This window comes from Balearica regulorum, chromosome 27 (assembly GCF_011004875.1).
Source record: "Balearica regulorum gibbericeps isolate bBalReg1 chromosome 27, bBalReg1.pri, whole genome shotgun sequence".
Lineage (NCBI taxonomy): Eukaryota > Metazoa > Chordata > Aves > Gruiformes > Gruidae > Balearica > Balearica regulorum.
Genome location: NC_046210.1, coordinates 3449325 through 3476817, shown reverse-complemented (window position 1 = coordinate 3476817; position 27493 = coordinate 3449325). Strand labels below are relative to the sequence as shown.

At 58.2% G+C, this 27493-nt stretch overlaps 1 protein-coding gene across 1 annotated transcript; it reads left to right on the top strand.

Moving 5' to 3' along the window:
* Positions 1–1155: 1155 nt before the first annotated feature.
* On the top strand, positions 1156–27385 carry GFRA2 (GDNF family receptor alpha 2). The gene is made up of 9 exons (XM_075736662.1): positions 1156–1333; positions 6665–6979; positions 10439–10522; positions 14927–15275; positions 24947–25056; positions 25159–25299; positions 25386–25561; positions 25923–25976; positions 26183–27385. Exons 1-9 carry the CDS (start codon positions 1294–1296, stop codon positions 26309–26311), a joined length of 1398 nt encoding a protein of 465 aa, XP_075592777.1. The 5' UTR covers positions 1156–1293; the 3' UTR covers positions 26312–27385.
* Positions 27386–27493: the final 108 nt, after the last annotated feature.

Here is a 27493-nt window from a genome sequence, read left to right as displayed (position 1 = left end):
TCCTGCGTGCTGTTTGCCAAGGCAATGTGCCATCCAGTTTCTCGAAGCCCCTTGATCCAGAGACAAGGCGATGTGAATCGGGGGGGGCGGGGGGGGGCTCGGCACGGTGCCCCCCCCGATCCCACTGTGCAGAGCACACCTTGCCTACAGGGCTTAGCAAAGCAGGGCTGCTCCCCCCGGCTCCCCTCCTGCTCCCCAGGCCCTTTCTTGCATTGAGGTGAACAAAGCAGAGCATCCTCCCCTCGCTGCTCACGACCTTCGTGGGTCCGGGACCAGGACCCCCCATTGTTGGCACTTGTAGGGTCCTGACCCCAAGTCTGGGCCGGAGAGAGGGGCGAGAGGCTCCACCACCTCCCACTGGGCTGGGAGGAGGAGGAGGAGGCCGAAGGAGCCGCACCATGCCTCTGCAGTGAGCACCCTTCCCGCTGGCAAGGGCCGGGGAGCCGCAGAGGGGTCGGGGTGGCAGTGACCCCCGTTCCCAGCCCCGGTGGGGTGCAGAGGGGCTGGGTGCCGGGACGGGCTGAGCAAGGTGCTGCTGCCTGGGAAGCCGGGCTGTCTGCAGAGCCTCAGACGTGAATGAATAATTCCCCGGGCTGGATGTGCGTGTGTGCACATGTACGCGTGTGTGTGTGTGTGTGCGTGTGTGTGTGCAATTCCTCCCACGCACCCCGGCAGCGGGGAGCGCAGATCAGCTGGTAGGTCCCCGTTTGGGTGGGCTCCCCTGCCTCCCCCTCCACCTCCGCCCCCCCCCCCCCTCCCACCGCGGTGCGCGGCTCCCGGGCCCGGCGGAGGGGCGGAGAGGTGCGGGGAGGGCCGGGGCGGGGAGGGGACGGGCGGCACCGCCGGCTCTGCCCCTTCGCCGCCGCCGGGGCTCGGCGGAGCGCAGCCGCCCCTCGCCTGGCCTGGCCCCCACCGCCCCCCTTCCCCATAGCCCGCCGCCCCGCTCCCCGCCCCGGCAGCCAGGAGCTCGGCACAAGCCGCCGGGAGCCCGGCGGAGCGCGGTGCCCGCCGTGCGCGGAGCGCGGAGCCCCGGAGCGCGGAGCCCGGGCGGGGATGCGGGAGGCGGCGAGTCGCGCTGCCCGGTGCAGCGGCTGAGGGCCCCGGCTCCGCGCCGGGGGGAGCGCACATCACATCCCCCCCCCCTCTCTTTTGCAGCCCACCGTCCTCGCCCGGATTTGGGATCTACCTGGCCGCCTTGGGAATTATATTTTTTTTGTTCCCCTCGTTCGTGGGTTTTTTTTTTTTTTTTTTTTTTAATTTTGCACACGTGGAGGAACGCGTGGATTTACTAACATGATCTTGGCAAACGCTTTCTGCATCGTCCTCTTCGTAGGTGAGTGGTCCCGGCGGGGATGCCCGCAGGCCGGGGGGGCTGCTTGTCGCCTGGCCGGGCAGGATGGCAGAGGTGGCGTGTCCTTCCCCTGGGTGAGGGGCTCCGGGGGCTGGAGAGAGGGACCGGCGCTCCCCCGAGATGGGCACGGCTCGGTCTGCATCAGGAGAGGGATAAGGCGAGACAAAGATTTTAACTAGGGGCAACTTTATTTTCCTCTCGAACTTCAAACGGGGGGGGGGGGGGGTGGGGGGTGAACATGGGCACAACACGGGGCAACCCCCGCCCCCGGCACCGCACGGCCGCGATCGCGATCCCGGGGAGCGGGCAGGATCAGCGATCGGCGTGCGGCAGCAAAGCCCTGTTCGTCTTTGATCCCCTCTCTCCTTGTCAGCATCCGTGGATTTGCATTTCGGAGGATATCTACCCCTCTCCCCGCCCCACTCGTGTCTCCCAGCGCCCTCCAGCCGCTGCTGCCGTGGCTGCCCACCCCCCCCCCCCCCTCCACTCCCCCCCGTTCCTGCGTGTGCCTGGGAACTCGGCGTGGAGAATCGGTTCTGAAAGTTGAGCTAATTGCGTGTGTGTGTGCGTGGGGAATTGCTGTCCCCTCTGTTGCAATTCGTGCGTGTTGCTTTAGATCATGCGTGAGTTATTTAGGAGCTCCTGGCTCTGCCAGGAAGAAAGCCTAACATTTCTAGGGCAGCCTCCCACGGAGACGGGGAAGGTGCAGCCAAAAAAGGGGAGAAGTCAGAGATCGTGGTGGGTCTGGGGTGAAAAGGAAGCAAATGAGAAAGGTCCGTTATTTTCCTCCTTCGAGGCTGGTACACGCAGGACCGTGACTCGCTCGTGTGCCGTGTCACGCTCCGGATGCCGTGACGGCAGCGCCCGCGCCCCGTCGCCTCTCCACGGGTGCCTGCGTGTGTGTGATCCCCAGCACACTGCAGCACCGGGTGCCCGGAAAAACTCTGCTGAGCTCGGCTGGAGTGGAGGAGCGTCACCCTCCTGCAAGGCCAGGGAGAAGGGACGGGCAGCTGCTGAGGGAGACTTGAAGGTTGGCAGAGCAAACCTCCCTCCAGAGCATCCTGCGGTGTGGGGCTGGGGGTGCAGGCAGAGGGACCACCGTGCACGGGGTGCTCGGCATCCCTGGGGAGCACTCTGCTCCCTGGGGGGGTGACAGGCTCTTCCTCTCCCCCCCCTCCCCAGCACAATCCCTGGCTGGCGAGGGGAAGGGGTGTTGTGCCGGCGGAGGGGGGGAGCAGCTGGTGCCTCACGGTGCCTTTGTGTGGGGTGGGACACAGGCCTGAGCGGTCGGGGGCTGAGCCCTGATTTCGGGGTGCCCTTCCCTGTGACCTGCCAGCAGCAGAGCATGCCGGGGAGTGTCGGGGCAGGGGTGCACAAGCCCTGCCTTCTGACCAGAGAGAGCAAGGAGGGATGCTCTGCGGGCAGGGTGGGGGGCACAAGTGGGAGGAGATCTGGGCAGGGTGGAGGAAGGGCTCTCCAGCGCTGGCTGGGGGGGGGCAGCTGGCCGCTGCCCGTTTGTACGCACGTCTGACTCGCTGCTGGACGTCTCACGAGCGAGATTCAGGAGGACAAGGACCTCCAGGATGCCCCATCTAAGGCACCCAAACCTGGGTCCATTCACCTTTGCGGGGGAGATTGCATGAAAGCAAGACCCTCTGCCCCCTTTCCCGAGTGCCCCAAAGGTTTCATGGGTGCAGGGAGGGAGGCTGGGTGGGGAGGCTGTTCCCCCCCAGCCAGAGGAGCTACAACACCCCGAGCAGTCATCGCCGGGAAGCCGTACCCCCAGACTGAGTGTTAGCACTGGGGTGCCCAGGGGACCTCATCCTGCTGCTTTCCAAACAGCCCCCCCATGACGTGGCCTTGCGGTGAGGAGCCCGGGAGAGCAGGGTCCAGGGCAGAGGAAGCTCAGCTCAGCTCGTCACATCTGGGCTCTTCTTTCCAATGAGCCAAAAACCCCCCTTTGTGTGGGATAAAGCGATCACTGCCACAGCGGCCAGGCTGGGAGGCTGCGTGTTCCTGAGCAATTTATTATTTTTTTTTGGAGTCAAGTTGTGAGGATAAATATTTACCTCTAAAGCTGCCTGTATCCAAAGGTCTCTGGCAGGACCAGTAAAAGGAAACATGTATTACAGCTAGAAAAGAGACAACGCAGCCTGATGCTGCTGGGGGAAGCTGCGGGAGCGAGAGGAAAGCGGGCCATCGCATTGTTTGCTGGCTGACTGTCGGAGGCTTGTGCATCTGCCTGCAAATTCTTGCTGTGCTCTGACACCCCGGAGACTGCTGAGGATTAGGTTTAAATTCTCTGCAGATGTTTTATTGATATGAGTTTAGCGAGTGTGTATCTGTGAGGCAATTTCTTTTGGGTAGGGAAAAAAAACCCCAAACCCTCAGCCTGCCCTTCCGTCCAAACTCCCCACCTTGCGCCTCTGCGGGGGTCTGCGGAGCTTTACCCGGCTTGGCAGCGCCGGGAGCTGGGAGGGGAGGAGGGCCCCAGGAAAAAAACACCCACCCAGCAGCCAGGACTGAGCGTGCTGCTGGATTTGAGGGGACCAAGTTGTCCTGCACAAGCTGTGAATCGCGGGGAAGGGCTGCTTCTGCCCTTCCTCCTCCAGCGGGACGGCTTTGTGCCGTGCCCCGGGGTCTGCTGGCACTCCTGGCTCGGATGCGGTGCGGGATGCTGCAGGCACCCTCCCCGGGCTGCCGAGGGTGCGCATAGTGCCCTGCTCTCTGCGAGGCCGTGGGAGCAAGGCAGCAAAAGCCGGGAGGACGAGGCCAGCTCAGCGCCATGCATCCCTGCTGGCTCCCTGGCAGATGGATTTACTGTTGGGCTTCCCATCCCAGCATGAGCGAGTGTCCGCCCCAGCACCGGGATGCACCGGCGAAGGTGCTGGGGCCTCTCACAAGGATGCTCCATGTGGTCCAGCACCTTTTGCATCAGGGTGAGACTGTCTCTCTTCCCTGCCTGCCGGCGCCTCTGGGCCCTGCCTGGGAGGCCCATGGAGCCAGCGGGGAGACAGGAACGCGGCCGGAGGAGAGGCTTCGGACAGCATTTTGGGAAGAGGCTTCACGGCATCGGCTGGAGAAAACCGAATTGGAGCCGAGACCTGGGCTTGCTCCAGGGCAGAGGGTTCGGGGCGAGCACCAGATGGATCTGCAGCTGGGCTGCGTGAGAGCGGCGGAGGAGGAATGGCACATGGTGGAGCTGTGGGATGGCTCTCCATGCCTGGGAGCCGATTGCCCTGGGGCTGACAGCCGCAGCAGGAGCAGGTTGTCCCAGCCCCAGCGCTGGGTGCCTTGGGCTGGGGTTTCCTGGCGTGTAAAGGTGCAGAACTGGCCCCTTTCTACTCGAAGCACCAAAGCATCATCCATTTCATGGCAAAGAGCTGGGATTTATGCCCTGAGGAGCATTTGGGGATGGCTGTTTCTCCTTCACCAGTCCAGGAGTGTGCCTCCACCGCTCGTGGATCCTGCTTGCCTCCCGTGTGGAATATAATCCTGAAAGGCCAAGGAGGGCCTTCCCGAGGGACATCTGCCACCCAAAATTGGATCTAATGTGGGCGGAGGATTCTGCACCTGCTACTGGCTACCCGGCCAGCCTTCAGACCTCTCCGAACCCAACGGTGTTTGTTGGGGGCATTGGCTGCAGACCAGGAGGACGGGATCTGTTCATGGAGGTGTTTCCACACAGGGCTGCTGCCCATCCTGCTCCTTCACCCCCAGCGTCGCCCCGTCCCTCCCACAGAGCCGTCCGAGCCCCGAGCATCCCCGCTCCTCTCCCCGCGGCCCGAGGAGCATGTCCCGACTCGGCGAGGTGGGCAGAGGCCTGCGTGGCCGCCTGCTCCCGTGGCGGGGGACGGGTGTCCACCCCAGGGTGGTGGCAGGGGACGAGCCCTGCCTGCGGGCAGCTGCCTGCGTGGGGGAGCTGCTGCTGGGGCTGAGCGCCCACCAAGCGTGGGAGCTGCCTGCGTGTCCTGATGGGTGGGTTGGGGGGGGACACACAAGGGTGGCCCTTGTCACATGCCTGTAGGTGTCACTGTCCCCCTGCCATAACCGGCCGAGCGGCCACGGGTGGGAAAGGGGCAGGGAGATGGAGGTTGGGGTGCGCTGTGCCCTCTGGCAGCAAGGGGAAGGGGCAGCTGCTCCCCAGGGTGCAGGGGCAGCAGCGGATGTGGGGATCGCACGAAGCGGGGTCTCCCCCTGCATCACCCTCCAGGACAGCCAGGGATGAATCCGGGTCCCGTCGTGCCCGCCTTTGCCTGCTCCAGGGCTTTCCCTGCCTGCGGGGGCAAGCGGGCGGGTGGGGGGGTGTCAGGAGTGGCAGGGGGTGCTGCCCGCCCCGTCCCCATCGCTCGGCTGGTGCGTGGGCGCACCCGTGATGGGATGGGCCGGCGGCCTTGCCTGGGATTGACTTGGCGAAAATCTAGTTCAAAAAGCAAAAGCAAATGAGAAAATGGATAGAAATAGCGTGAGCGCTGAGGGAGTGCCGGGCGGGAAGGGGAGTGCACAGAGCCGCTTGCTGAGGCAGGGTGCAAGGAGCAGGCAGGGGCTGTGCACGGGCAGGAACCGGGCAAGCTGGATGGTTGCCACCCCGAGGGGCGGCTAGCACGGAGGCACGCAGGAGGCCATTCCCGAGGGGAAGTGTTTGTACCGAGCTGCAGCCAATTCATAGCCCTGCCAAGCCCGAGCGCTCAAAAACCCATGAGTCAGATGCCCTAAAAATCCTGTGGCGGGCCTGAAAACGATGAGCTGCAAAATAAAAACCAAAGAGCGATGTGCGCAGAGATTTTGGATGGGCTTTCTGCTTCCCTTGACTCTTGAGAGGTCACGCATGGAGGTTCGTGTCCCCAAGCACCGGGGTTGGAAACATTCTGTATTTGTTTATTTGCCTGTTTGGTTTTAATAAGAAACAGAGCGTCCCGTGGCATCACGTAGCTGCAGGAGCCGAGGCGTTGGGTTAACCCTCCACCTTCCCCGCCCCACGCCTTGGGGCACGTCACTGCTGCCGGGGTGCCCTCTGACATCCCGCTTGCTCTTTCAGGCCACGGGCTGAATTTTGCCCGTGTTTGGCAGCCCCCAGTGGGGTTATGGCTGGGGACACATCCAGGCCAGGATTAGGCACGGTGGAAGGATGCTCTCCCTCTCTAGAGCAGCCCGAGGGAGGGCTCTAATGCCGGGGACCCGTTGGGGAGCGTGGCCGGGGCACGGACTGATGCGTGGGGTCCCCGGGGAGGGGATGCAAGGTGTTGGCACCTCCTGGTCGCCCTCCCTCACCTCTCTCTGCCCTCGTCTCTCCTTCCCCTGCCCCTCGCCCAGATGAGATCCTCCGCTCGCTGGCTGGCCCCCCGTCCCCACCGGGGCAGGACCCCCATGGCTGGCGGGTGCCCGTGGACTGCGTGCGAGCCAACGAGCTGTGCGCGGCAGAGCCCAGCTGCAGCTCCCGGTACCGCACGCTGCGGCAGTGCCTGGCCGGCCGCGACAGGAACACCATGCTGGCCAACAAGGAATGCCAGACAGCCCTGGAGGTGCTGCAGGAGAGCCCCCTCTACGATTGCCGTTGCAAGCGAGGGATGAAGAAGGAGCTTCAGTGCCTTCAGATCTACTGGAGTATACACCTCGGGCTGACCGAAGGTACGGGGCAGGGCTCTGGGGGGGTTGCAATGGGGCGGAGGGTGCTGGAGGAAAGGCGGTCCTGACACACCTCGAGGTTGGGATGCTCCGAGGGCACCTCGCTGCTCTGGTAAAAAGGGGCTGAGCAGTGTCCTGGGCTGCACGGGGCACCACAGGCAAGGCAGGCAGCCCCCCCTTTCTCGGAGGATGGTGATGGGGGCCGAGCTGAGCGCTGGTCTGCCCAACGTGGGCACGGGGCGAGGGAGAATCAGGCTGGGGGCTGCGTTTGCAGCAGGAGCTGATCACTATCGTGGCAGAGCTGTTGTGCCCGGGCATCTGGTATCCGCACCTGTCCCGGGCTTTGCACCTCGATACCAGCTTTGGGGATCTCTCAGGGTGCAGAGGTGCCTCCTCGACCCCCCCAGCCCCCCGTTAGCCCTTGCTCTGGTGGGGTTTGTGGGCTGGGGAGCGGCAGGGAGGGCTCGCTGGGCTTTTGCCTTGTGGAGAGGCGATGCACCAGAGCCTGCCGTAATTGCAGCCTGGTGAAGGAGTAAATCAGAGGCTGGAGCAGTGCAGGTAATTGAAATTGGATTTTGCTAGCCTGGGGCTGGTTTGTTCATTGAAGGCGGGATTATCTACTGCCTGAAGGCAGGGGGAGGCAGTGGGCTTCACCCCCTGACCCTTGTCCCTCTGCAGGGGTGTCACCGGGGCTGGGGCTGCCCCAGGGGCTGGTGCTGCTGGTCCAGGGCTGCAGAGGGGCATTTTCCTGGGCTCAGAGGAAGGAACCGGCTGTGAGGGGCTCAGCTGAGGCTGCTACCAGTGCTGGTGGGATTTGCTTTGCTGTCCTGCGGGCTCTTCCCCCTCCTGCCACCCCTGCACAGCTCTGCCAGCGCCCGGCTGGCCCCAGACTGGAAGGGAGCATCGGTTTAACAGTATAGATCCCTTTAATGGGCTTACAACTGGCTCTGCACATGGAAGCTCTTAAATCCAGCTTCAGCCTGCGCAAACCTGCCTGTACCAGAGCCACTGGGTCGTGGCACAGGCCTTGCAAGGGCACGTGCCCGCCTGGCCGGTGGCAGCTCGCAAGCAGACAGACCTTCGGCCACCCACGGCACCAAGTGTGTTGGCATCTTGGCCCCGCTCTCAGCAATGGTTTGGGCCTGTAAAAATGCCTGTTCCTCCGCTGTTTCGTTACCCCGGCTGAAAGCCACCTCCTTTAGCTTCGTTTGATGGAGCCTCCATCCCTGGCAGCCACGTTCCCGCAGCGGGTGCAGGTCCCTGGTCTCCATCCCGAGCTGGGATTGAGGCCGGAGGAGGTGGCGGTGGTGTTGGGGGGGGCTTTGGTTGCAGCGGCAAGTATGTGGGGAGCTGTACCCCAGCACACAGCCCCCCGGGTGAAATCGCCTGCAAACTGGGGTCAGTGCAGGGATTAGTGAGTCCAAAACCAGCCCAGAGCAGGAATTACTGTTTAATTGTTCTCTACCCCTCATTAGCAGCCTTCATTCAGCAATTTCAGGGGGCTTTGCAAACATGAATGAGGGATGCTTTACTGCTTGATGGGTACTCGGGGACCGGTACCTGGAGGAGGAGGAGGTGGGAAGAGAAGTGATTATACCAAGTCTTGAGGAGAGGTAGAAGCTTTGGGGAGATACAGCGGTTCATAGTTTTAACGTGCATAAACCAGTGAGTGTAAAAGCTATGGGGAGCCCGAGGTAGACCCCAACTTTCTGCCTTTTAGCAAAGACGCTGTGCCCGGTGGCCTCCCGCAGCTAGGCTGTCCCTGCCGTTAAGGAGGACGGCTTCCACTCCAGCCTCATTCCTGGAGGTTAATTGCATCTCAGCGAGCCCAGGAAAAGTCCACTGCCCTTTTAATGCTCAGTAATATTCCTAGCAAGCAGCAAGGTTCAGCTAGTATTTAATTATTTAGTGCATTGGCAAAGCAATATACCGGGAGGTTACAGTGTTTCCTAAATGCACTTTAATAAAGGTGCTATTTGTCATCGGAGCATTAGGAAACCCGGCTGGGCGAAGGGGCTTGGCCTGAAGCGGGAGGACTTTGCCGGCTGCCCCGAGCGCGTTTCCTGCCCCCACACAGCATCGCCCAGCGTCACCCTGAGAACAGCGGCAAGGCCGGGCGCGGGGTGATGGGCTGAAACCCCACGGCTGCTGGAGACAGCCCAAGCTGGCGTCCCTCCTGGCCGGCCACCCGGCTCTGCCTTCCCAAATTTCCAAGGAAAGGCGCTGAGGAGCTGCTGGGCTTGGAGCGAGCCCTCCCGCATTGCTCCCCGCCTCCTAATGAGCTTGTTTTCCAGCGCAGGGTTTCAAGTGGCTCCTTAATTACACGGGATAAATGCTGCTGCCTTGGGCTAATAATAACTCGGCAGAGCACGCGTGGGCTGGAGTGGTCCGGGCTGCCAGGGTCCGTCCCCGGGGCAGACCAGGCTCAGCAGCAGCGAGGGCACCCGGTGCGGGCAGGGATCCTGCCGAAACGGCTGCCAGGCACAGCGGAGATCGATGCTCGGGTCTGCTGGTCAGCCTCTACTGGGGCTTTCAAAGTCCAGCCATTGATTTTTATTTTTAAATTTTTGTTTGGTTTTGGTTTTTTTTTTTCGTGGCTGCTGGGGTTTGAGGAGAGCGTTTCCTCTCCTGAGAGCCGTGGCCGGCTCTCCTGAAATCAGCCTTTTCTGGAGTTGCACGGAGGGCAGGCAGTGAAACACGTGAATTTGCACTGAAATCAAAGGTGGGAGAGAGGGGGTTTGCCCCCAGCCTGGGGACAGACGGACCGTGCTCAGGTTCCCTCGGGGAAGTGCGGACTGGGAGGGATGAGCCCCTGGGGCGCAGTGTGGGTGGGTCAGTGGTGGGGATGCTCTGGTGCTCAAACGATGAGGCTCTCCGGTCGGGTCTGTATGCCCCCACTGAAATATTTCCATTTCCCAAAGTGCATCAGAGGCAGAGCGGAAAACAATCTTTACAGTGGTTTTTTTTTAGGCAAAAGCTTTTTTTTTTTTTTTTTACAACAACAATGAAACAATCCAGTGTCGAGTAGAGACCCTAAAACTTTCAGCTTGCAGCTGGCCCAGACTCTGCGGATGTAGTCATGAAACATTGACCTTTCAAATCTAAATTCCCTCAACTTTTGAGGTCATTTTGAACGCAGCCGCTGCCAAACCTGACTTGCATAAGGAGCCGAGCTTGTGGCAGGACCCGATTGTCAGGCAGCTGCAGGCAGCAGCGCAGACCTGCCTGCCCTGCCGCAAGCTCCCAGCCAACAAGAATTAAGCTGAGTTTTGTCCAAAATGGGCTTTTCCTTTCGTTGCAGGGCAGTGCTTTAAATGCTTTTTGGGTTTTCCCTTTCCCAAATCACAGATCGCCATGCCGGGGGTGTGCTTGCGCCCGGCTGTAGCCTCGGTGGTGGCTGGGGTTATTCACTGTGGGTTTTAATTTGTTTTTTTCTCTCCTCTTTCTTCCCTCCCACTCCAGGAGAAGAATTTTATGAAGCTTCCCCCTACGAGCCGGTCACCTCTCGTCTCTCTGATATATTCAGACTCGCTTCAATTTTCTCAGGTAATAAAAGCAACACGCTTCCGCTGTTTTATCTTCTCTTGCCCGTGAACGGAGACCTGTTACCGAGCTCCCTGGCAAGGAAAACCTGCAGCTCCTTCCCCCACGGTTTGGTCCTTTGCTCCTCCAGTTCCTGTGGCCACACTGAAATGTCTCCTGCCCATCTCTTCTCCCTGTCACCCCAGACCTGATGCCTTGAGCATCCCTCAGCGGCCAACACGTGCCCCCCCCGCAGCCGGCCGGGATGCCGGTGCCTGGCGGAGGGGAGCGATGTAGGGGCTGGTTCCTGAGCGCTGCCGGGGTTTGATGGACTTTGGGACAGATCCTCTCTGTTTCAGACCTTCCCGGGGGGATCAGACGTTGTGAGCCCCAGCTGAGGCGGGGGGCTTGCTTCGAGCCCCTGCCGGGCAGTGATGGCAGAGCCATGGGCAGCAGCCTCCTCCTCCGGGTTCCTATTCCCCCCAGGCTCTGATTTAGATTTTTTACCTTTTGTTACCTCCAACCGTGGGTTTATATCCAATAGCTGAGGTGGGCTGGAGAGCCTGTGATTCCCTCCTTTGTCTTGCCAACAGTGTCCCCTGATGCAGGGGAGGAGGGGGAGGCGCAGGCATGGCCCCGGCTCTGGGGGACACACCGGACCCTCCCGCTGCTCATCCATCGCTGGATGTAAAGCGTTTTGTCTTCTGGAAGATTTGGGACCGTCAGGACGCCCCGTCTGTGGGGAAGCCGGGGTGGTCCCCGTTCCCTGTCCCTCCCCGGGGCAGCCGGCCTCGAGCCGAGCTGCGGGATGCTGCTGGGAGAAGGACACCGAGCCCTTCGGAGCATCTCTCTGCCTCCGCATCCTCCTCTCGGGAACCCAAACTCCACCACCATCCTCAGGAACTTTTTTTTGCCATCTATTTCCATGACAACCCTCGGTGCTGCCGATCCCCCCCCCCCACACACACATCCCCCCTTTTTCAAATTAGGTCAGGCAATGCCTTGGCTTCTCCCTGCTCTTTCTCCTCTCAACCCTTTCCCCGAGAGCCACCTGCCACTGCGAGGTTTTGGGGGTCCCTGTGTCCCCAGACCTGGCGGGGTGCACGTGGGCAGAGGGTGCTGGCACCCCGGGGACCCCGCAGTGATGCTGTGCCCCCCTCGGCTGCGCAGCCCTGCCCGCAGCCACCCCGGCTCGCGTGGGGACACCTCGGAGGAGGGCTGTGACGCTGCATCCCCTTGCTGCCATCACCCCGCCAGGTTTTAACTCCCGAAGCGAATTTGGCAGGCTCCCTCCGGGGAGCTTAGCACCGGTTCAGGATGACGATGCCACCCCCTCCCGTCTCCCGCCCGCCTTTTTGGATTACATTAGCGTCAAGGAAATATTTTAGCTGCTGGAAAGTATGAAAAGCAAAGTGTCTGGAGTGGGGGATTAAACGCTCAGGGGTTGATTTATTCATAAAAGCAAAGCGAGAGGAGAAGGAAGGCTGTCTGGCAATTTTGGGGCTGGGGGAAGAGGGGGGGGAATGGCCATAGTTGTGCTCCAGAGATGTGCTGTGGCCGTCGGGGTGGCCTTGATGCTTCCTCCACACCTTCTCCGTCCCCCTCGCTCAGGGCTGGAGTGGTGGGAGCGGGCGAGCGGCTGCCCCCCCGGGACCCCCAGCCCTGACCTGGAGCCCAAGCGATTGAAGGCCATGAGCTGTTAGTGTTGTTTCTGGATAACAAGGCTCGAGGCAGAGCACCGCTAATTGCCTGTGGGGATAGCGGAGGAATTACCTTTCCAGAAAGAAGGGGCTGTGTAAGCGAGGAGGGGGACGATGCACGCTGCTGTGCTCTGTCTGCTCCTGCCCTCCATGGGCAGCCTGCCGGGACCGGGGCGGGGGGCTGGCGGCACCCCAGCCCTCCCCACGCACCGGCCTTTGGGCTCCCGGACCCCCACCCACGGCGCAGGGCATCCCGGGGCGGTGGTGAGGATGCTCCGCGGTGCCAAGGGGTGCCGCATCCTGCCCTGCGGAAACCACAGCCTGCGGGGAAGAAGGAAGAGGCTCCAGTTGGGAAGCTAACCCCCACGCTGCGTTTCTGCCCGCGTGGGCACCGACACGGGGCAGCAGCACCCACGGAGGGGGTGGGTGTCAGATCCCCAGACTCAGCCCATGCTGCACGGCACGGAGCGGGCTCGCAGCGGCTCTGCCTTCCCCATCCTCCTCCTCCTCTGCCCCGACCCCGTCCTGCGGGGAGGCCAGGCAGAGCCCACTAAGGGGACGGCTGGTGGCACCAGGTCTCCCAGCACTGTCCCCTCCCTGGCTCCTTGGGCCCCGTTTCCTTCTCGCCTCATGAAATTTTCATGCTTTTGCTTTATTAATGAGCTCCCCAGAAACCCTGCGCTTTCAAGCATCGGCTCTATTAAAATGCATCCAGGTCCCTGCAGGTCTCGGGCAGGGCAGGAGCGATGCTCCAGGGGATTACACAATAAGTCGGCGCTTTGCACAGATCCCGCGTTTGTACCGGAGAGCCGCCGCGTTGGCTGTCGGCCGCTCGCAGGGCTCGGATCCGGGACGGCTGCCAGCACACCTGGGTGCAGAGGGTGCTCAGTGCACACACCCCCCCCCCCAAAACCAGGAGCTGGTCTGAGCAAGGAGAAAAGAGAGCCATGTGCCCCCTGGCCTCTGCAAGCTGCTTTTTCCCCTTCTGCTCCTCTGGCATCAGTGTCATGAGCTGTCTCCATCCTCAGCCCTCAGCCGGAGGGACCCTGTAGCACCGTCCGGGCTGGGGGGGGTTCCTGTCGTGAAGTGGTAATTTCTACCCTGTCGCATCCTTGGGGAGGGTGTGAAGCCCTGAAGGACTTGTCTTCACCTCCTTTCTTCCGAACAGGAGCAGGGAGGAGGAGGATCCCCCCCAGCGCAGCACCGGTTCATGCTCCGACCATCCATCAGCTCAAACGTCTCTCTTAGCTCAGGCGACCTTCTTGCCTCTTGCACTATTTTTCAAGGCAGATCTACTTATAAATCATATATCATAAGAAGTGTTCACTTTCCGTATGTCTTATCGAACTCCCCTGTCCCCGGTAGATCTCCGCGGGGGGTGTTCATCACTGGGATGACACGTTTGGCATTTCGAGAGCTCTCTCCGAACAGCTTTACCTGCCCCCCCCAGCTCTGGGGTCTCGTGGCATCACAGCCCAGCCGGGGGGTGCTTGCCCTGGGTAAAAGGGGCCGCAGGGACCCCAAAGTCATCACGGCACAGGTCGGGACCGGTGCAGCTGCAAACGTGTGTCCCCCCGCCCCGGGCAGCATGACGCGGGTTGGGTTTGCATGGGATGGCACTGGGGGGGGGGGAACTTCCAGTTTCACCTTTTAACTGGGACCCGTTAATGTGGGCAGTGCCGTGTTGGCAGCTCCCGGCTCGGAGGCTCACGCCGAGTGGGATGAGACTGTGGGAAAACGAGACAGAAGTCGGGTTCTGTGCTACAAACAACCCCCCAAAACGCTGCTCCCCGTGGGCAGCTGGGGGAGGCGGGGGGAGGCAGGGAGGGGAGATGCTCGCCTGGGCAGGTGATTGCCATTTGCTAATTAGCAGGGCCCTACAAATATGTCTGTTAGGAAGCTCTCCTCTGTGCTGTCGTCTGTCTTTGCCAGTGGAAGCTGGGAGGCAACAGAGGAATCCATGGACTTGGCTGGGCTGTGGAGGGGAGGAAATTAGGGATGAGATGGCTGATGCAGTCAGGTGGCTTCTAAAATAGCACCTGGGCTGCCAAGGGTGATCCATCATTGTGACAAAAAAAAAAACCTAAAAAGAAGAAAATTCAGCGTTTGTTCCTGTGCGGTGTCTGTCCTCCCCCTGTTTATTTGCTGACGGATGGGATTCCTGGGGCAGGTGTGGGATCTGGCTGGCGTGGGGCAGGTGGCCAGTGCCTGGCTCAGGGGGCAACCTTGTCCCCATCGTCCCTGCCTGGGCAGTGCTCAGCCTGGGGCGGGGGGTGTGACCTGGTTTTGGGGAGCCCCAGAAGAGGATGCGGGGGCCAGGGGGGCCCTGTGCAGCTTGGCAGATTATTCAGCTTTGGAGCAGGCTGAATAATTAATAATTATTCTTTGAATAATTGACAAGAGAAAAAAAAAATATTGCAAATTCATGGCATGAATTATGCACTGAAGACTGTTTGACCAGGTCCCCCGCTGCAATCGGTGCTCGTTAACCCTTTCTGTGCTGGAGGAGGATCCCCAAATCATGGGGGGGGGGGGGGTTGAAGGGGGGCAACCGCAGTGATGCACCCAGCCCCCTCCCCGCTGCCAGCGGGGCAGGGACAGGCCGTGCCGGAGATGCCGGGGTGACACCAATGCCGGACCCCTTCCCCATAGCATCTCCCCAGCTTGAGGGCATCTCCCCATCCTTCGGTGTCACGCTCACCCCTCGTCCCTCTCGCTCTCCGGGCAGGAATGGACCCCGCCACCAACTCCAAAAGCAACCACTGCCTTGACGCGGCCAAAGCCTGCAACCTGAACGACAACTGCAAGCGCCTGCGCTCGGGCTACATCTCCACCTGCAGCAAGGAGATCTCTGCCACCGAGCACTGCAGCCGGAGGAAATGCCACAAGGCTCTGCGTCAGTTCTTCGACCGCGTCCCCAGCGAGTACACGTACCGCCTCCTCTTCTGCTCCTGCAAGGACCAGGCTTGTGCCGAGCGCCGGCGGCAAACCATCGTCCCCTCCTGCTCCTACGAGGACAAGGAGAAGCCCAACTGCCTGGATCTGCGCAACACGTGCCGGACGGATCACCTCTGCCGGTAAGGGCTGCGCCGGGCCCTGCGTCGGCTTCTCCCAGCCCTTCCTGGTGCCGGGGGGAGACCCGCAGACCGTGGCGGGGTTTGTGTGGGGCCGTGGCCAGGTTTGCGGTGGTCCCTTGTTGTACGACCCTATTCCAAGTTTATCGGTTGCACTTTCCCAACGCTGCGTGGCACTTGCCGGCTGGGTCTCCTCCGGTAACGGTTGTGTTCTGTGCCTAAAATGGGGCAGAGTTAATGGGTTTTGGCTACTCACGGAGAGGTTTGAGGGCTGAGACACGGCCTTGAGTTGGTCCCCCTTTGCTGTGGGGTGAACCTGTGGGTTTGTGCAGGGCTGCGTGTGGTTTGCAAGCACGGGGGGCTGCCAACCGAGCCCCCCACCCCAACCTTTGAAACCCCCAATGCAAAACCACGTCTCTGCCCTTCCCCATGCCTGGCCCTGGAGGCTGCAGTGGGGCAATGCCCTCCGGCAGCGCTCAGGATGGGGCAGAACCAGAACAGCAGGGACGGAGATGCTTTTCTGCTGTGAAGGGTGGAGCTGAGTCCCTGGGGACCATGCCGGCTCTGTCCCCACCCGGGACTGCTCCGTGTCCCCAAGCTGTGGAGGGGGGTGAATGTGCAAAAGCCACCGTGGCATCGGGAGCACCCGTGCCCTGCAAGCAGCAAAATCCCTCGGCGTGCTTTCAGCATCCCCAATGAAACTTCACGGCCGGTGAAATCCGCTGTTTTCCCCGTGGTAGAGCAGAGTCGGGAGATCAGGCTTTTGTTCTGTTATGAAACTCATTATTCATATAGAAAAAAACCCTCCTGTCACCCTCCAGGGGCTGGATCAGCCTCATAACGAATATGTTTCCTATGAGGAGGAGGGTCTTTGTGCCATCAAGGTGATGGAGTTTCCCAGAGCCTGTTGGTGAAATAAATAAATAACACAGCTTCAGGTCCTCCTCTGGCTGCGAGCGAATGTGTTTGAAATGTGGGAATGTGGCTTTTTATCAAAAAGTAATACAATAAGCCAATGTCTATGAATAAAAGATACCAGGGCTGCGCTGAGTCGTGGCCAAATTAATGGTAGCACCTCTCCGTCAGCGGGCCCGATGCTTGCTCAGACATTAAATGCTGCGGATGCACCCGCTCACGGAGGGGAATAAACCTGCGTTAGCAGCGCGTTGTGGGGACCGGAGGGGCCACGGAGCTGCCGAGCATTCATTATAAGCCTGTTCCCGCACGAAGTGAAATTCCACCAGAAAGAGGTGGAGCGGCAAAGGGGTGAGCGCGTGGCGGCTGCTTTGGCTGTTTGCTCCAAGTTGGAAACGTGTTTTTCCAGCAGCAGCGTGGATGTTGCCTGGCTGGGGAGAGGCAGCCCCAGCCGGGGGCTCTCGCTCTGCAAAGCACCCGAATCCGGCATTTATTTATTTATGTGTCCAGCTTTGGGCGTTGGTTTGCAGAGTTTTGCCTTAACCTCGTCCGGTCTCTCCCCGTGAAGGGGTGTTGCGGGGCCGTGCGTGGATGCACTCCTTGGATCTGGGCTTGCAAGAGAAGGTCCCATCCCATCCGCTCCCCTCCCGCAGCTCTGCCCTGGGGGGGCTCCGGCAGCGCTCCCCAGGCTCAGGCAGGCGGGTTTGCTCCAACCCCCCCATTAAAAGCATTTCCAGTACCCAGTCTGCAGCACTGGGGCATGAGAGGGGTTAAGAGCAGAGCCTGCAGCGGGGAGCCCGTGCCCAGGGATGCTCTGAGATGCTGCCACGCTCCAGCAGCTCGCTTGACCTCCTTGTGTTTGCAGCTGCAGAAGTGTTTAGAAGCGGTGACCTGCCTGGGGTGAGCCGTGCCCAGCACCTGAGCTGAGCAGGGAAAAAATAAGCATTTTTCTCTATTGATGTTGCATTGCAAGAGAGAGAGTGTCTGGCTTTTTTTTTCCCCAGCTTTTGGGATGGGTAATGCAAACTTCTCCGGCAGCTGCTGTTTGTGCCTCCTCAGAGGGTTCTGACTGACGCGGAGGTGCCGTGTATTTAGGGTGGGTTTGGCTTGGTGCAAGGGGGTCTCATTCAGCGGTGATGCAGAGGGACCTGCTGCGGGCTTGGAGCTGCTGCACAGACAGGGCTGCACCCAATGCGGGGGTCTGCAAGCTCGGGTGCGTGGCTCCAGGACCCCTTGAGATGCTGCTGGTCCAGCTCCAGGGGAGCAGCTTGTGCTGCTCTTCTGCAAAAGCCTGGCGAGGTTTGCACCCGTGTGCGGGCAGGGTGGGTTTGGTGCCTTGGTGTCCCCTTTGCCGAGTGGCTCGGGGCTTGTGTTGCAGGAGCTGGGTGGTCTGCAGGGCTGCCCGGCGCTGGGCGGGCATCTCCTCTCTCTCCCGCATCTCCAAGGCCCTCTGCGTTTATAAATAACAAAGCATTGGCAGGCAGCCGGTGCCAAGATCATCACCGGAACGTGTATAAACAGAGCGTGCAGGCTTTGTCCTCCTTCCCACGGCATCTGCACCCACCAGCCTCCACCCAGGAGCGACCGGGCGTGAAACCCCTCTGTGTCCTGCCATCCCGAGCCCCTGCCTGCAGACAGGGCAAGGCTGGGGGCTGCCCTGGGATCTCCCCGTCCATGCCTGCGCTTATCGGGTCGGCATCGCAGACTGGAGCTCGTCCTCTTTATCTGCAGACGGGACTGGCAAGGGCATTGAACTCAGAAGCAGATCGGCAAGCTGCTCCGAAACCCAGCGGTGACAGGAGATGAGATAATGTTCCTGCGCGGGCTGCGAGCGTAATTAAGCCTCCTGGCTGAACGCCTAATGAACGGTGAAGCCCTTGGTACCGGGATAGGACTTTGCGGGGAGATTTTTGCTGCCATCTCGCTGCGGTCGGTGCTGAGCTGGGTGCGTAGGGATGCTCCTCGTAGGGGCTGCTGCTCCTGTGGGACACGACCCACCCTGAGGTCGCACTCTTCCTTCCCAAAAGAAGCAGACGAGTTGAAAGAGACCAAATTAATGGTCCAGCGTGGAAAACAGTCATTCTGGAAGTTTTTATGGCGTTCTGCTGCTCTGGACTGGTGATTAAATGGTCGTTGAACACCATCCTGTCCCATCAGTGGTCACAAAGCTGGGGAGATAAGAGCCACCAGCTCTTCCATCACCACTGATGGAAGGTGATGTTTTCTGAATGCTTTGCACTGGGGTATTTTAATCAGCAGGATGTGTCCTGGCACGGAGTGGGCTCCGGATCACCCGGGGGTCCCCACAGCTAGGAGGAGGGTGCTGTGCAGCCCCTCCATGTGCTGCACCGCACAGAGAGCCTGAGGGCACGTAGGGGTCAGGATGTGGCCCCTGAGCACCCGTGGCGTGTCCGCATGGGCTCAGGTCCTGGAGAGCTCAACCTGGGCCCTTTGCAGGAGCGGGGTGCAGGATCTGGGTTATTCTGGGCTCAAATCCTGGGCTGTGCTCTGGATGAAGCAATGCGAATGGCCTTGACCTGTGAGGCTGCTAAAAATCCCTGGTGAGATGCCCAAGCCCCTTTGGCCGGCTCCTGCCAGAGCAGGAGCAATCAGGCTCAGATTGCTGCAATTTGTGAAGCTTTTCGTGCCGGGAAGCTTTTCCCGGCACAACGGAGGAGCCTGACAAACTCCCCGAGCTTTGTGTCTGATTGCAATGGACAGGTTTTAGCTCCCAGAATATAAAAACCTTTTGCAAAACACTAACCTCAGCTAAGGGGAAAGGGAAGGAAAGGGGAGAAAAGAGCTGATTTCAGCAGCTGCAGTTTGCTGTATTTTTCATCTTACATCAGCAAGTCAGGAACACAAATAATCTGGTCTTATATGCTTCAGTGATGCTGGTGCTGAAGAATTTCCCAGCCTCCACTGGCTGTAGCTCCTCAGCATCCAAAAGCAGGGTGATGTTTCATTTCCCTGAGTTTTCTCCCTGTTTTCAGTGTATTTGTGGCTGGGAAGGGGGACAGATCCTGCCCAGCTCCTCGCAGGACCCCTGTGCCCGCAGGCATTGATGAAGTGTATTTCTGCACGGCAGAAACCATCTCTTTTTGGCTGGGGTTGGGAGGCTAAATCAGGAACGATACCCCGGGGAGGGGAAGCCTTGCTTCATCACCCAACGACCCACGAGGGATGCTTGGCTCAGGGTGCGTGCGAGGGAAGGAACGGATCCAGGCTGGCTTGGTATTGATTAAACACCAAACATGGGAACAAAACGCTTTTTTTTTTTTTTTTTTTTTAAACTCACGTCCTCGTCTTCACGCTCTTTGTTTAGCGCAGACAAAATGCCATCTATAATGGATGTTTCCTTGATAAACAGCGGAGCGGCAGCTCAACTTTCTCATTACGCCGTGTAATGAGAGCGGCTCAGAAGTACGGCTCAGCTGTCCACAGAGCTGTCTGGGAAGGAGGAGGAGGGGAAAAATGCTCCTGGATTTAACAGCAGCTCTGGAAGCTGGCAGAGAGGAGCAAAGCTCGAGTTTGGAGGGGGACAGGGCAAGGCTGATGGGTCCCCAGGGTGGGTGGTTGCACCAGGGCTGGGCAACCGGGGCTGCAATAACCTGCCTCCAAATCCAACCTTAAATTAGCAAATTTGCAAAGGTCGGTGGCTTTGGCTTCCAGGTATGGGGGGGGGGCACAGAAGGAGGGGGCTGGGGGGGGCTGCACCCCCTGGGTACCTTTCCCCTGGGACCCGCATGCAAAGGCAGCGGGAAGGGATCTCTGGCAGCCACCTTGCTCAAGGCTAACCGCGCTCTTAACACAATAATAAGTCAATTCGCACTGAATAATTAAATAGAGAGCCTTCATAAGTATTGACTTAATGTGACAGCAAGTCTATACTGACTCAGGGTTTGCTTATGTAAACACAATCTCCTGTTCGGCTTAGTTAGCAGTTCAATGAAATAGAACAGTCCTTCAATTAAAATCAAATGATGCGTGCGTTTAATTCTTCCCTTCTCTTACCGGGTAATGATAGGGTTTGAGCACAGGCAAGAGGATAAAAAAAAAAATAAAAAAAAATCTTTCAACTGCTGTTATCTGTGATGAATCAAAATGCGATGTCCTAAAAATACATATGGATAACTAAAGTTCTTAATTAATGGCTCCTAACTTAGCAGTTGGTCTGTTATCTGTTTGTCCTTTTTTTTTTTTTTTTTTTTTCCCCTCTTGCTGGCTTAGCTCCGCTTACTCTAATTTGGGGATTTCTCCTTTGCTTCTCTCTGGTTCGTTCTGGTTTTGCCTCTTTCCTGCTGCCCCCATCTCCCTGGACGAGGGGCGGCTTCGGGATGGGGACCAGTGCCCACCCTATCGAGATGCTATGCTACAGCAGAGAGATGGGTTTCACTAAAAGTGGGAATAAAACCCTCCCGGCTCATACCAGAACAGGTGACTTCAGTCTCCAGAGGTGGCCGATAACTTTTCCTGGATAAAACAAGTATTTCCATTGATTTTTATTTTCCCCCTCCCCCTGTGAACGCTTTACTAGCTTTGCTAGAGGGTCATCCAGAAAAGTGGAGTTTTGCTCCAGCTTCCCTCATTTCTTTAGCTGATCCCTGTCCCCAGGCCTCTCTGAATTACCTGGCCGCTATTCCTGGTGTTTGAGGCTAATTTTTTTTTTTTTAATCTCAGCATCTCCTGGCTTTGAAAGCATTCATCTCCAGCAGGATGAGCAGGCAGAGCAAGCACTGGGAGGAGGATGCCCAGCGGGCCCGCGGGTTTTTCATGTCTTGCTGAGTTTTTTGCGTGTTGTCGCAGCTTCTTGAACATCCACTGCTCTGCGGGGGTGGAGAGGCACGTTTCCGAGCCGCCTCTCGACGCTCGTGTCTATTAAAGCCATTTTTTCTTGGTCCCTGTAAATTGCCTGTGAAAAACACGTCTTGAGTAATCTCCGCGTCTTGGACATTTTCTGCATGAAATATTCAAGAGCCCGATACTGTTCGCTTTGATGGGTGGTGAGTTATTACCAGCGCTGGGCTTGGACTTCTCATAGGCATGCGGTGATGGGAACAATTAGCACCCAATTAGGCACCTTGCATCTGTTCCGGGGTTTTTTCTGCTTAAAAAATTGCAATGAACCAACAAGCGGGGGGAAAAAAAAAAACCCCAACCCCAAAACAACAAACAATCAAAAATCCTCTGCTGTGTAGGTAACTTTTAATGTCAGAGCGAGGGTGTCTTGCTGGTGCTGGCAAGCTGCTTCTGCATTCCTGCGTGATAACAAGGCTGGGAGATGAGTTAGCAGCCAGGAGCTGCTGGGATGGGCCCTGCGGTGATGCACAACGTCCCCTAAATGGGGGGGGTATGGGGACTGGGGGTATATGTGCACCGCAGGGACCCGGGTCCCCGGGAGGTGTCTGGAGTTGGGCAGGGAGGGAGAGAGAGGTATTAAAGCCCCCGGATCCCTGGGGTTGCCTCCCCCTGGTCTTGTCCTGGTCTTTTCATCTGGAAATTGAATGTATTTTCTAGATGCACCAAAGAGAAACAGCTTGGAAACCCTTCACTTTGAAATCCCACACTTGGAGCAAGTTTGGGATATGATATATGTCTATATATAGTTAATTTTTGTTAATCCCTTTTTCACTCTTTTTTTTTTTTTTTTGGACTTGGAGGCCTTTCAGGAAAATAACGTGCTGGCCGAGCTGCAGCTCCCCGTGCCGTCATCCTCCTTCCCCATCCCTGACCCAGCTGCCAGCCCAGGTCTGGCGTTTGCAGGCAGAGAGCGGCCAGACCCACCTGCTGCCTCGAGCTGCCAGCCAGCAATTTGGCACCGATTCCTCCTGTTTCTGCTAAGATGGACTTGGCTCCCTCTCCTTTTTTTTTTTTTTTTTTTTTTTTTTTTTTTTTTTTTTTTCCCCGGGCACTTAAAAGCAGAAATCTGAGAAGCTATGGGCCGACTCCAGTAAGGTTTATTCCTGGCGGTTAGAGTCTCATCCAGTGACTGCAAACTCATTGTATACAACGGAAAGAGTGACATCTGGCTTGGATATTCTGGAAAGATTACCAGCTGGCTTGTCATGTATTATGAAAAGAATAACATTTGCCTTAGAGGATGCTACAAGCCAGGAGCAGGACCCCGGGGAGCAGCGTGACAAATTTTCGTGGCGCTCGGCGATGAACTTGCCACAGTTCTTTAAGAGAATTGACGTGCCTTCGCCTCTAATTTGGGGAGAGGGGAAATGCTGTCGGAAACTTTATTTATCTCCCGTGGAGGGGAGGAGGAGGGAGTCCAAATACCTTCCTATGACGGGGATTGTGTGAAAGGAGCAGAATTGGAGCTTTTCTGCTCTGCAGTACCCACCCTGGGCTCTTCCTTCTGCTCCCACCTTGCAAGGGGGGAGCAAAACCCCTTGGCCCAAGGCTGGTTTTGGCTGCAGGGGGAGGGCTGAGCACTGCAAACGTCCCCGGCAAAGCGTGCAGCTTCGTGCACGGCTCCGGCGAGGGAGACTGCCGAGAGCTGAGCATCAGTCCCAGGAATGGGTGCGGGATGGGAGCCGCCGGCTTCCCTGTGCCGCTGGCGTGGGGGGTTTCTTTCTAAATCGCTAGGGAGGAAAATAAATATGGGTCCGGCCAAAATAACCTGCGTTTGGGCTTGGGTGAGTTTTGTTTGCGGGAGGAAGGGGAGGGAGAGGCGGTGCCGGTTGCGTTATTGCTATTTATTAGTGTGCGACGTGTAGAAGAGCATGGCGGTGCCCAGGAGTCCCGTCTTCTCGTGCTTGAATTAACCCAGCTGAAGAGGCTGACCTTGCCCTGGAAACTTGCAGCCTGTCGGGAGGCTGTAAGTGGGTCAGGCAGCTGGGGTAAGTGGGAAAATAATCCAGTTCACACCACTGGCAGCCTGTCGGCGGGCGAAAGCCGAGTGCGACCTGCGCGCCCAGCCACGGGAGGCAGCAAAAAGAAGGTACCGAGTGCGCGGGCGGCTCTTGCCAAACCCCTGGCTCTGCGGGGTGATGCTGGGGTCCCCAAAGGACCAGGGAGTGCCCAGAAGAGGCTCAGTTGCTCCCCAGAAGATGGTTGCATCGGTGGCTGTGAAATCCCATCATCTGGAAAAAGCCCCAGTCAGGGATGGCTGGAAAGTCTCCAGGAAAGCACTGCGTTCCCACATGGAGCATCCAGTGCTCCGGTCCAGCCCCGAGCAGCTGTGCTTTATTCCCTCTTCTGTCCTTTCCCCAGTACGTAGCCCGGGAAAGTGCCGTGGCCTTCTGGCTGCGGGCTCAGCAGCAGCATCTCTGCTCCTCCCCAGCACTGCCTGCGTTTCGGTGGTACCTGCCCCACCCCGCAACTCCCTTAGTGCACTCGATCGGGTGTGATGAAAAGTGCTGGGTGGATGTCAGGTATCTCTTCTGCTTCATTCAATCCCTGCTTCATTTGTTCCTCCACTTGATTTGATCAAAACCTTCTGAAAACAAATCATCCCTACTTAAAAAAAAACAACCAACCCCATAGTTTCTCCCCTTTATTTTCATCAGTTCCTATGGCGTTAGGCCAGTAGTGTTGGATGATTCAATCACCGGTTGGACAAAGATGACATTTAATTAAGAAGGAAAGAAAAGGAAGCTAAAGAAAATAATGTATGCCTCCTTTCTATATGAAGTGTGGGGGGAAAAAAAGAGCTGAGGAGATTTTCTGTTGTGAAATGCAAGGTCTCATCTACAGTGTCAGCAACTTGGCTGCTTCGCAGCAATTCCTCCCTGTGATCGAGATCCAGCCTGGGCCACAATTCAGCCTCGTGTCTATTCATTTAATGACTGAGTCAATTTGGAAAACTGCTGCCCATCCATCTGTCCACCTGGTCCATCTGTCCATCCTCTTCTACATCCTTCCCATTTCTTTATCCTTCTATCTCGGTGATTCGCTTCATCCCAAGAAAAATCCCCGGAGCGTCGCGTGGAAAGCCTGGGTTTGTGTCAGCAGAGCCAGATTACACCGATACACCTGGGAATAACTGGGCTGCCATCGCTCCTTGTGCTTTTTCTGCGCGCTACGCCGAGCAGCGAGACAAGATGAGAAGGAGTAACCAAGCCAGTCATCCGTCGGGTTAGGAGTGGAAATCAGCTCCTCTGCCCCTCTTGTCCCTTCTTTATTCCTCCTGGTCCTGCTGCTCCAGCCGAGTCTGGCAGGAGGGCAGGCAGGGCCTGAGCATCTCAGCCCCCCGGGGTCTTTGCGAAGCTTCTTTTTGCTTTTTGCCTTCTCAGCTGCAAAAGAAGAAAGGAAAACGTAACCCCCAACCTCAGGCATTTTAATTGCGCTCTAAGCTTTAACATTTCAGGGGGAAAATAAAAACGAGCAGTGAAATTTTACAGTCGTGTAATGACGCCGGGAGCAGCGTGGCCAAATGGGGTTGTGAAGTTTATGGTGTGCTCTGCCAGTCGAGCGGCACTTGGAAAGGGCTGGGGAGGTGGGGAGCAGGAAAGGATGGAGAGACGAGGGTCCCACGCTCGGGGGCTCATCCCCAGTGGGGGGGTACCCACCCGCAGGCAGGCACCACCCCCCCTTGCCTGTGACCCTCCTGCAGGCTGGGGCAACCGTCGGCGAGAGGAGAAGTTGCACCTCCTGAGTCTAGATCTCATTTAGATCTCCTCTCTCTATCCCGTTTATCCTCTTCTCTTGTCTTTATGGGTTTTTTTGAATGTTGCTCCTTGCTGCTGCGTTGCTCTGTGCTGGGACCGGCGGTGAAATCCCCTCCCTCTCCCTTTGCTCTTTGCACCCAGGTCCCGGCTGGCCGATTTCCACACCAACTGCCAAGCATCCTTCCAGTCCCTGACCAGCTGCCCCGGGGACAACTACCAGGCGTGCCTGGGCTCCTACGCGGGGCTCATCGGTGAGTGCCGGGGGGTCGGGATGGCGAAGGGTCTCTCCCACCGTGACCCCTCATCCTTCTTTCTTCTCCTCATCCCTCTTTTTTCTCCTCATCCGGGAACAGGCTTCGACATGACGCCCAACTACGTCGACGCCAGCACCACCAGCATCACCATCTCGCCCTGGTGCTCTTGCAAAGGCAGCGGCAACCTGGAGGAGGAGTGTGAGAAGTTCCTCCGAGACTTCACGGAAAACCCCTGTCTCCGTAAGGCGCTTCCCCGTCCCCCTCCTCACCCTGCCCCGTCACCGTGGGGTGCAGCCCCCCACCCCGTAAACATCTCCTGCCCCCAGGAAATGCCATCCAAGCCTTCGGCAACGGCACCGATGTGAACCTTTCCCCCAAGAACCCCTCGCCCCCTGTCACCCTGCAACCGAAGGCAGAGAAGAGCCCTGCCTTGCCAGATGACATCAACGACAGCAACACCATGTACGACACGAGCGTCATCACCACCTGCACCTCCATCCAGGTAGGACCCGAGCCCGGTCGCTGACGCAAACTGGGGGCACTGGTCTGGACCCTCGTTGGGTCCGTCAGCCAGGAGATTGGCTGCAGCCCGTGGGCAGCAGAAAGTCCTGCTCGGTACGCGCCTCTCCGTCTGGATGCGGTGTTGGATCGCGGCCATCCCTGGGCACACGGGGATCTGGGCACTGCCTGGGGGTCCGGCGAGGGGAAGGGAGGGAACCACGTCCTGCCCAGCCCCTTCCCTCGCTCAGGGCATCCCCAGGGGGGCTCGGGGGACCCCAAACCTCGGGGTGAGACCCCGGGCGGGAGCAGCCCTGGGCGCACATACCTGCCCTAAGTAAGCCTTCCTCCTTTCTCCTCTCCAGGAGCACGGATCGAAGCTAAACAAGTCCAAAGAGCAGAGCCTGTGCTACTCAGAGGTACGTTTGGGGCAGGGGGGAGCGCGGGGAGGGGGGTCCTGGAGCTGTTTCCCACTGCAGGTGGCTTGGGAAGGACGTGCCAGACAATCGCTGTCCCGGGGACCACTGGCTTCGCTGACCGGAGGGCAAAAATAGGTGTTTTCCAAGTTTGGATGCTTTTCCCCCAAAAGAACCCTGATGGAACTCTGGTCTCCCCTCGCCCGCAGACCCAGCTGACCACGGACATCATGCCAGACCAGAAGACGTTCGTGGACCAGAAGGCAGGTGGCAGCCGACACTGGGCGGGCCGGATCCTGCCCGTTGTGCCCATCCTCCTGCTGAAGCTGGTGTTATAGAGGGGCGAGGAAGGCAGTGGCCAGCGGGACGGGGACGCTTGCACAAGCGCACACCGGCAGCGCCCGCCGGCACGCTCGCTCTCGCCTCGGTTCCTGCTGCGGCGATGGGGAAGGGAAGGACAGAATCGCCTCGTGCCGGAGACTGAAACGCTCAGAAACACCGGGGACGCTGAGCCTGGGCACGCCGGGTGGCAGGAGGACCCTCACCACGCTGGGAAACTTTGGTGGTTTTCTTCTGATTTTCATTTCCCCCCCCCCCCCCTTTTTTTTTTATTTTTTTAATTTTTTTTTTGATCTTTTACGGTGCGATGGGTTTCTTTTCCGAAGCAGGAGCCCACAGCTCATGGTAAAACCCCCTCCACGTGCCCCACAACGGGGGATCCAGAGCTGCGAGCGGCACCGGGGAGGGAAAATAAGCATCGAGCAGAGCTTTGGCAGAGGTTACCTGCGGGACCCATCAGCCCGGGTGCGCTGGGGCGGCCGCGGGGATGGCGAGATTTCCGCATCGGAGCATCCCGAAGGATGGACTCGCTGTCGGGAGGTTCTTCTGCATCCTTCGAGGGGACTCACTCGAGGGCTTGACGTTGTTATTGGGGTTGGTTTGGGTTGTTTTTTTCCTTTCCCATGGTTGGTGAGAGTTTTAAAATGGAAGAGAAAAGAAACTACTATTCAAACGTTGTGAGTTTGTCCTGATGTTTTCAATCTGTCACTTGGAGGGGGAGATTTTTCTTTCTTTTATTTTTTTTTTTTAATCTTTGTCCGGTCAAATTTGGGTTGAGATCTGACCCATCGGTGGTTGGAAACCTCTATATGTTCCTTTCTGTTTTCTTTCCTTTTTTATATACATATATAGTGTATGTATATAGCATTCACCTATACCTACATATATGTATGTATATGCATAACCATATACATCTACAGTGTGGCTTTTTTAATTTCCTTTCTTCCTTTATTTTTAAAAAAAAAAATTGCTCAAATGGCGACAACAACTTAAAAATGTATTATTGTAAAGTTTATTTTTTTTAATAATGTCTATAATGGAAAAACAAAAAAAAATAAACCAAGAGCAACCAACCAAGGAACGAAGCAGCACCGAGAGCCGAGCATCCCGAGCCTGGGGGGGCCCTTCAACTGCAAAACCGCAGGGATTTGGGTCAGTCTAAATATTTTGCAATGCTGCGA

Excerpts from the sequence above, each read along its gene's own strand:
- GFRA2 (XM_075736662.1), top strand. The coding sequence starts at position 1,294 with ATGATCTTGGCAAACGCTTTCTGCATCGTCCTCTTCGTAG. Across the intron at positions 25,057-25,158 it reads CTCCTACGCGGGGCTCATCG|GCTTCGACATGACGCCCAAC; the intron begins GTGAGTGCCGGG and ends ATCCGGGAACAG. Across the intron at positions 25,300-25,385 it reads CACGGAAAACCCCTGTCTCC|GAAATGCCATCCAAGCCTTC; the intron begins GTAAGGCGCTTC and ends TCCTGCCCCCAG.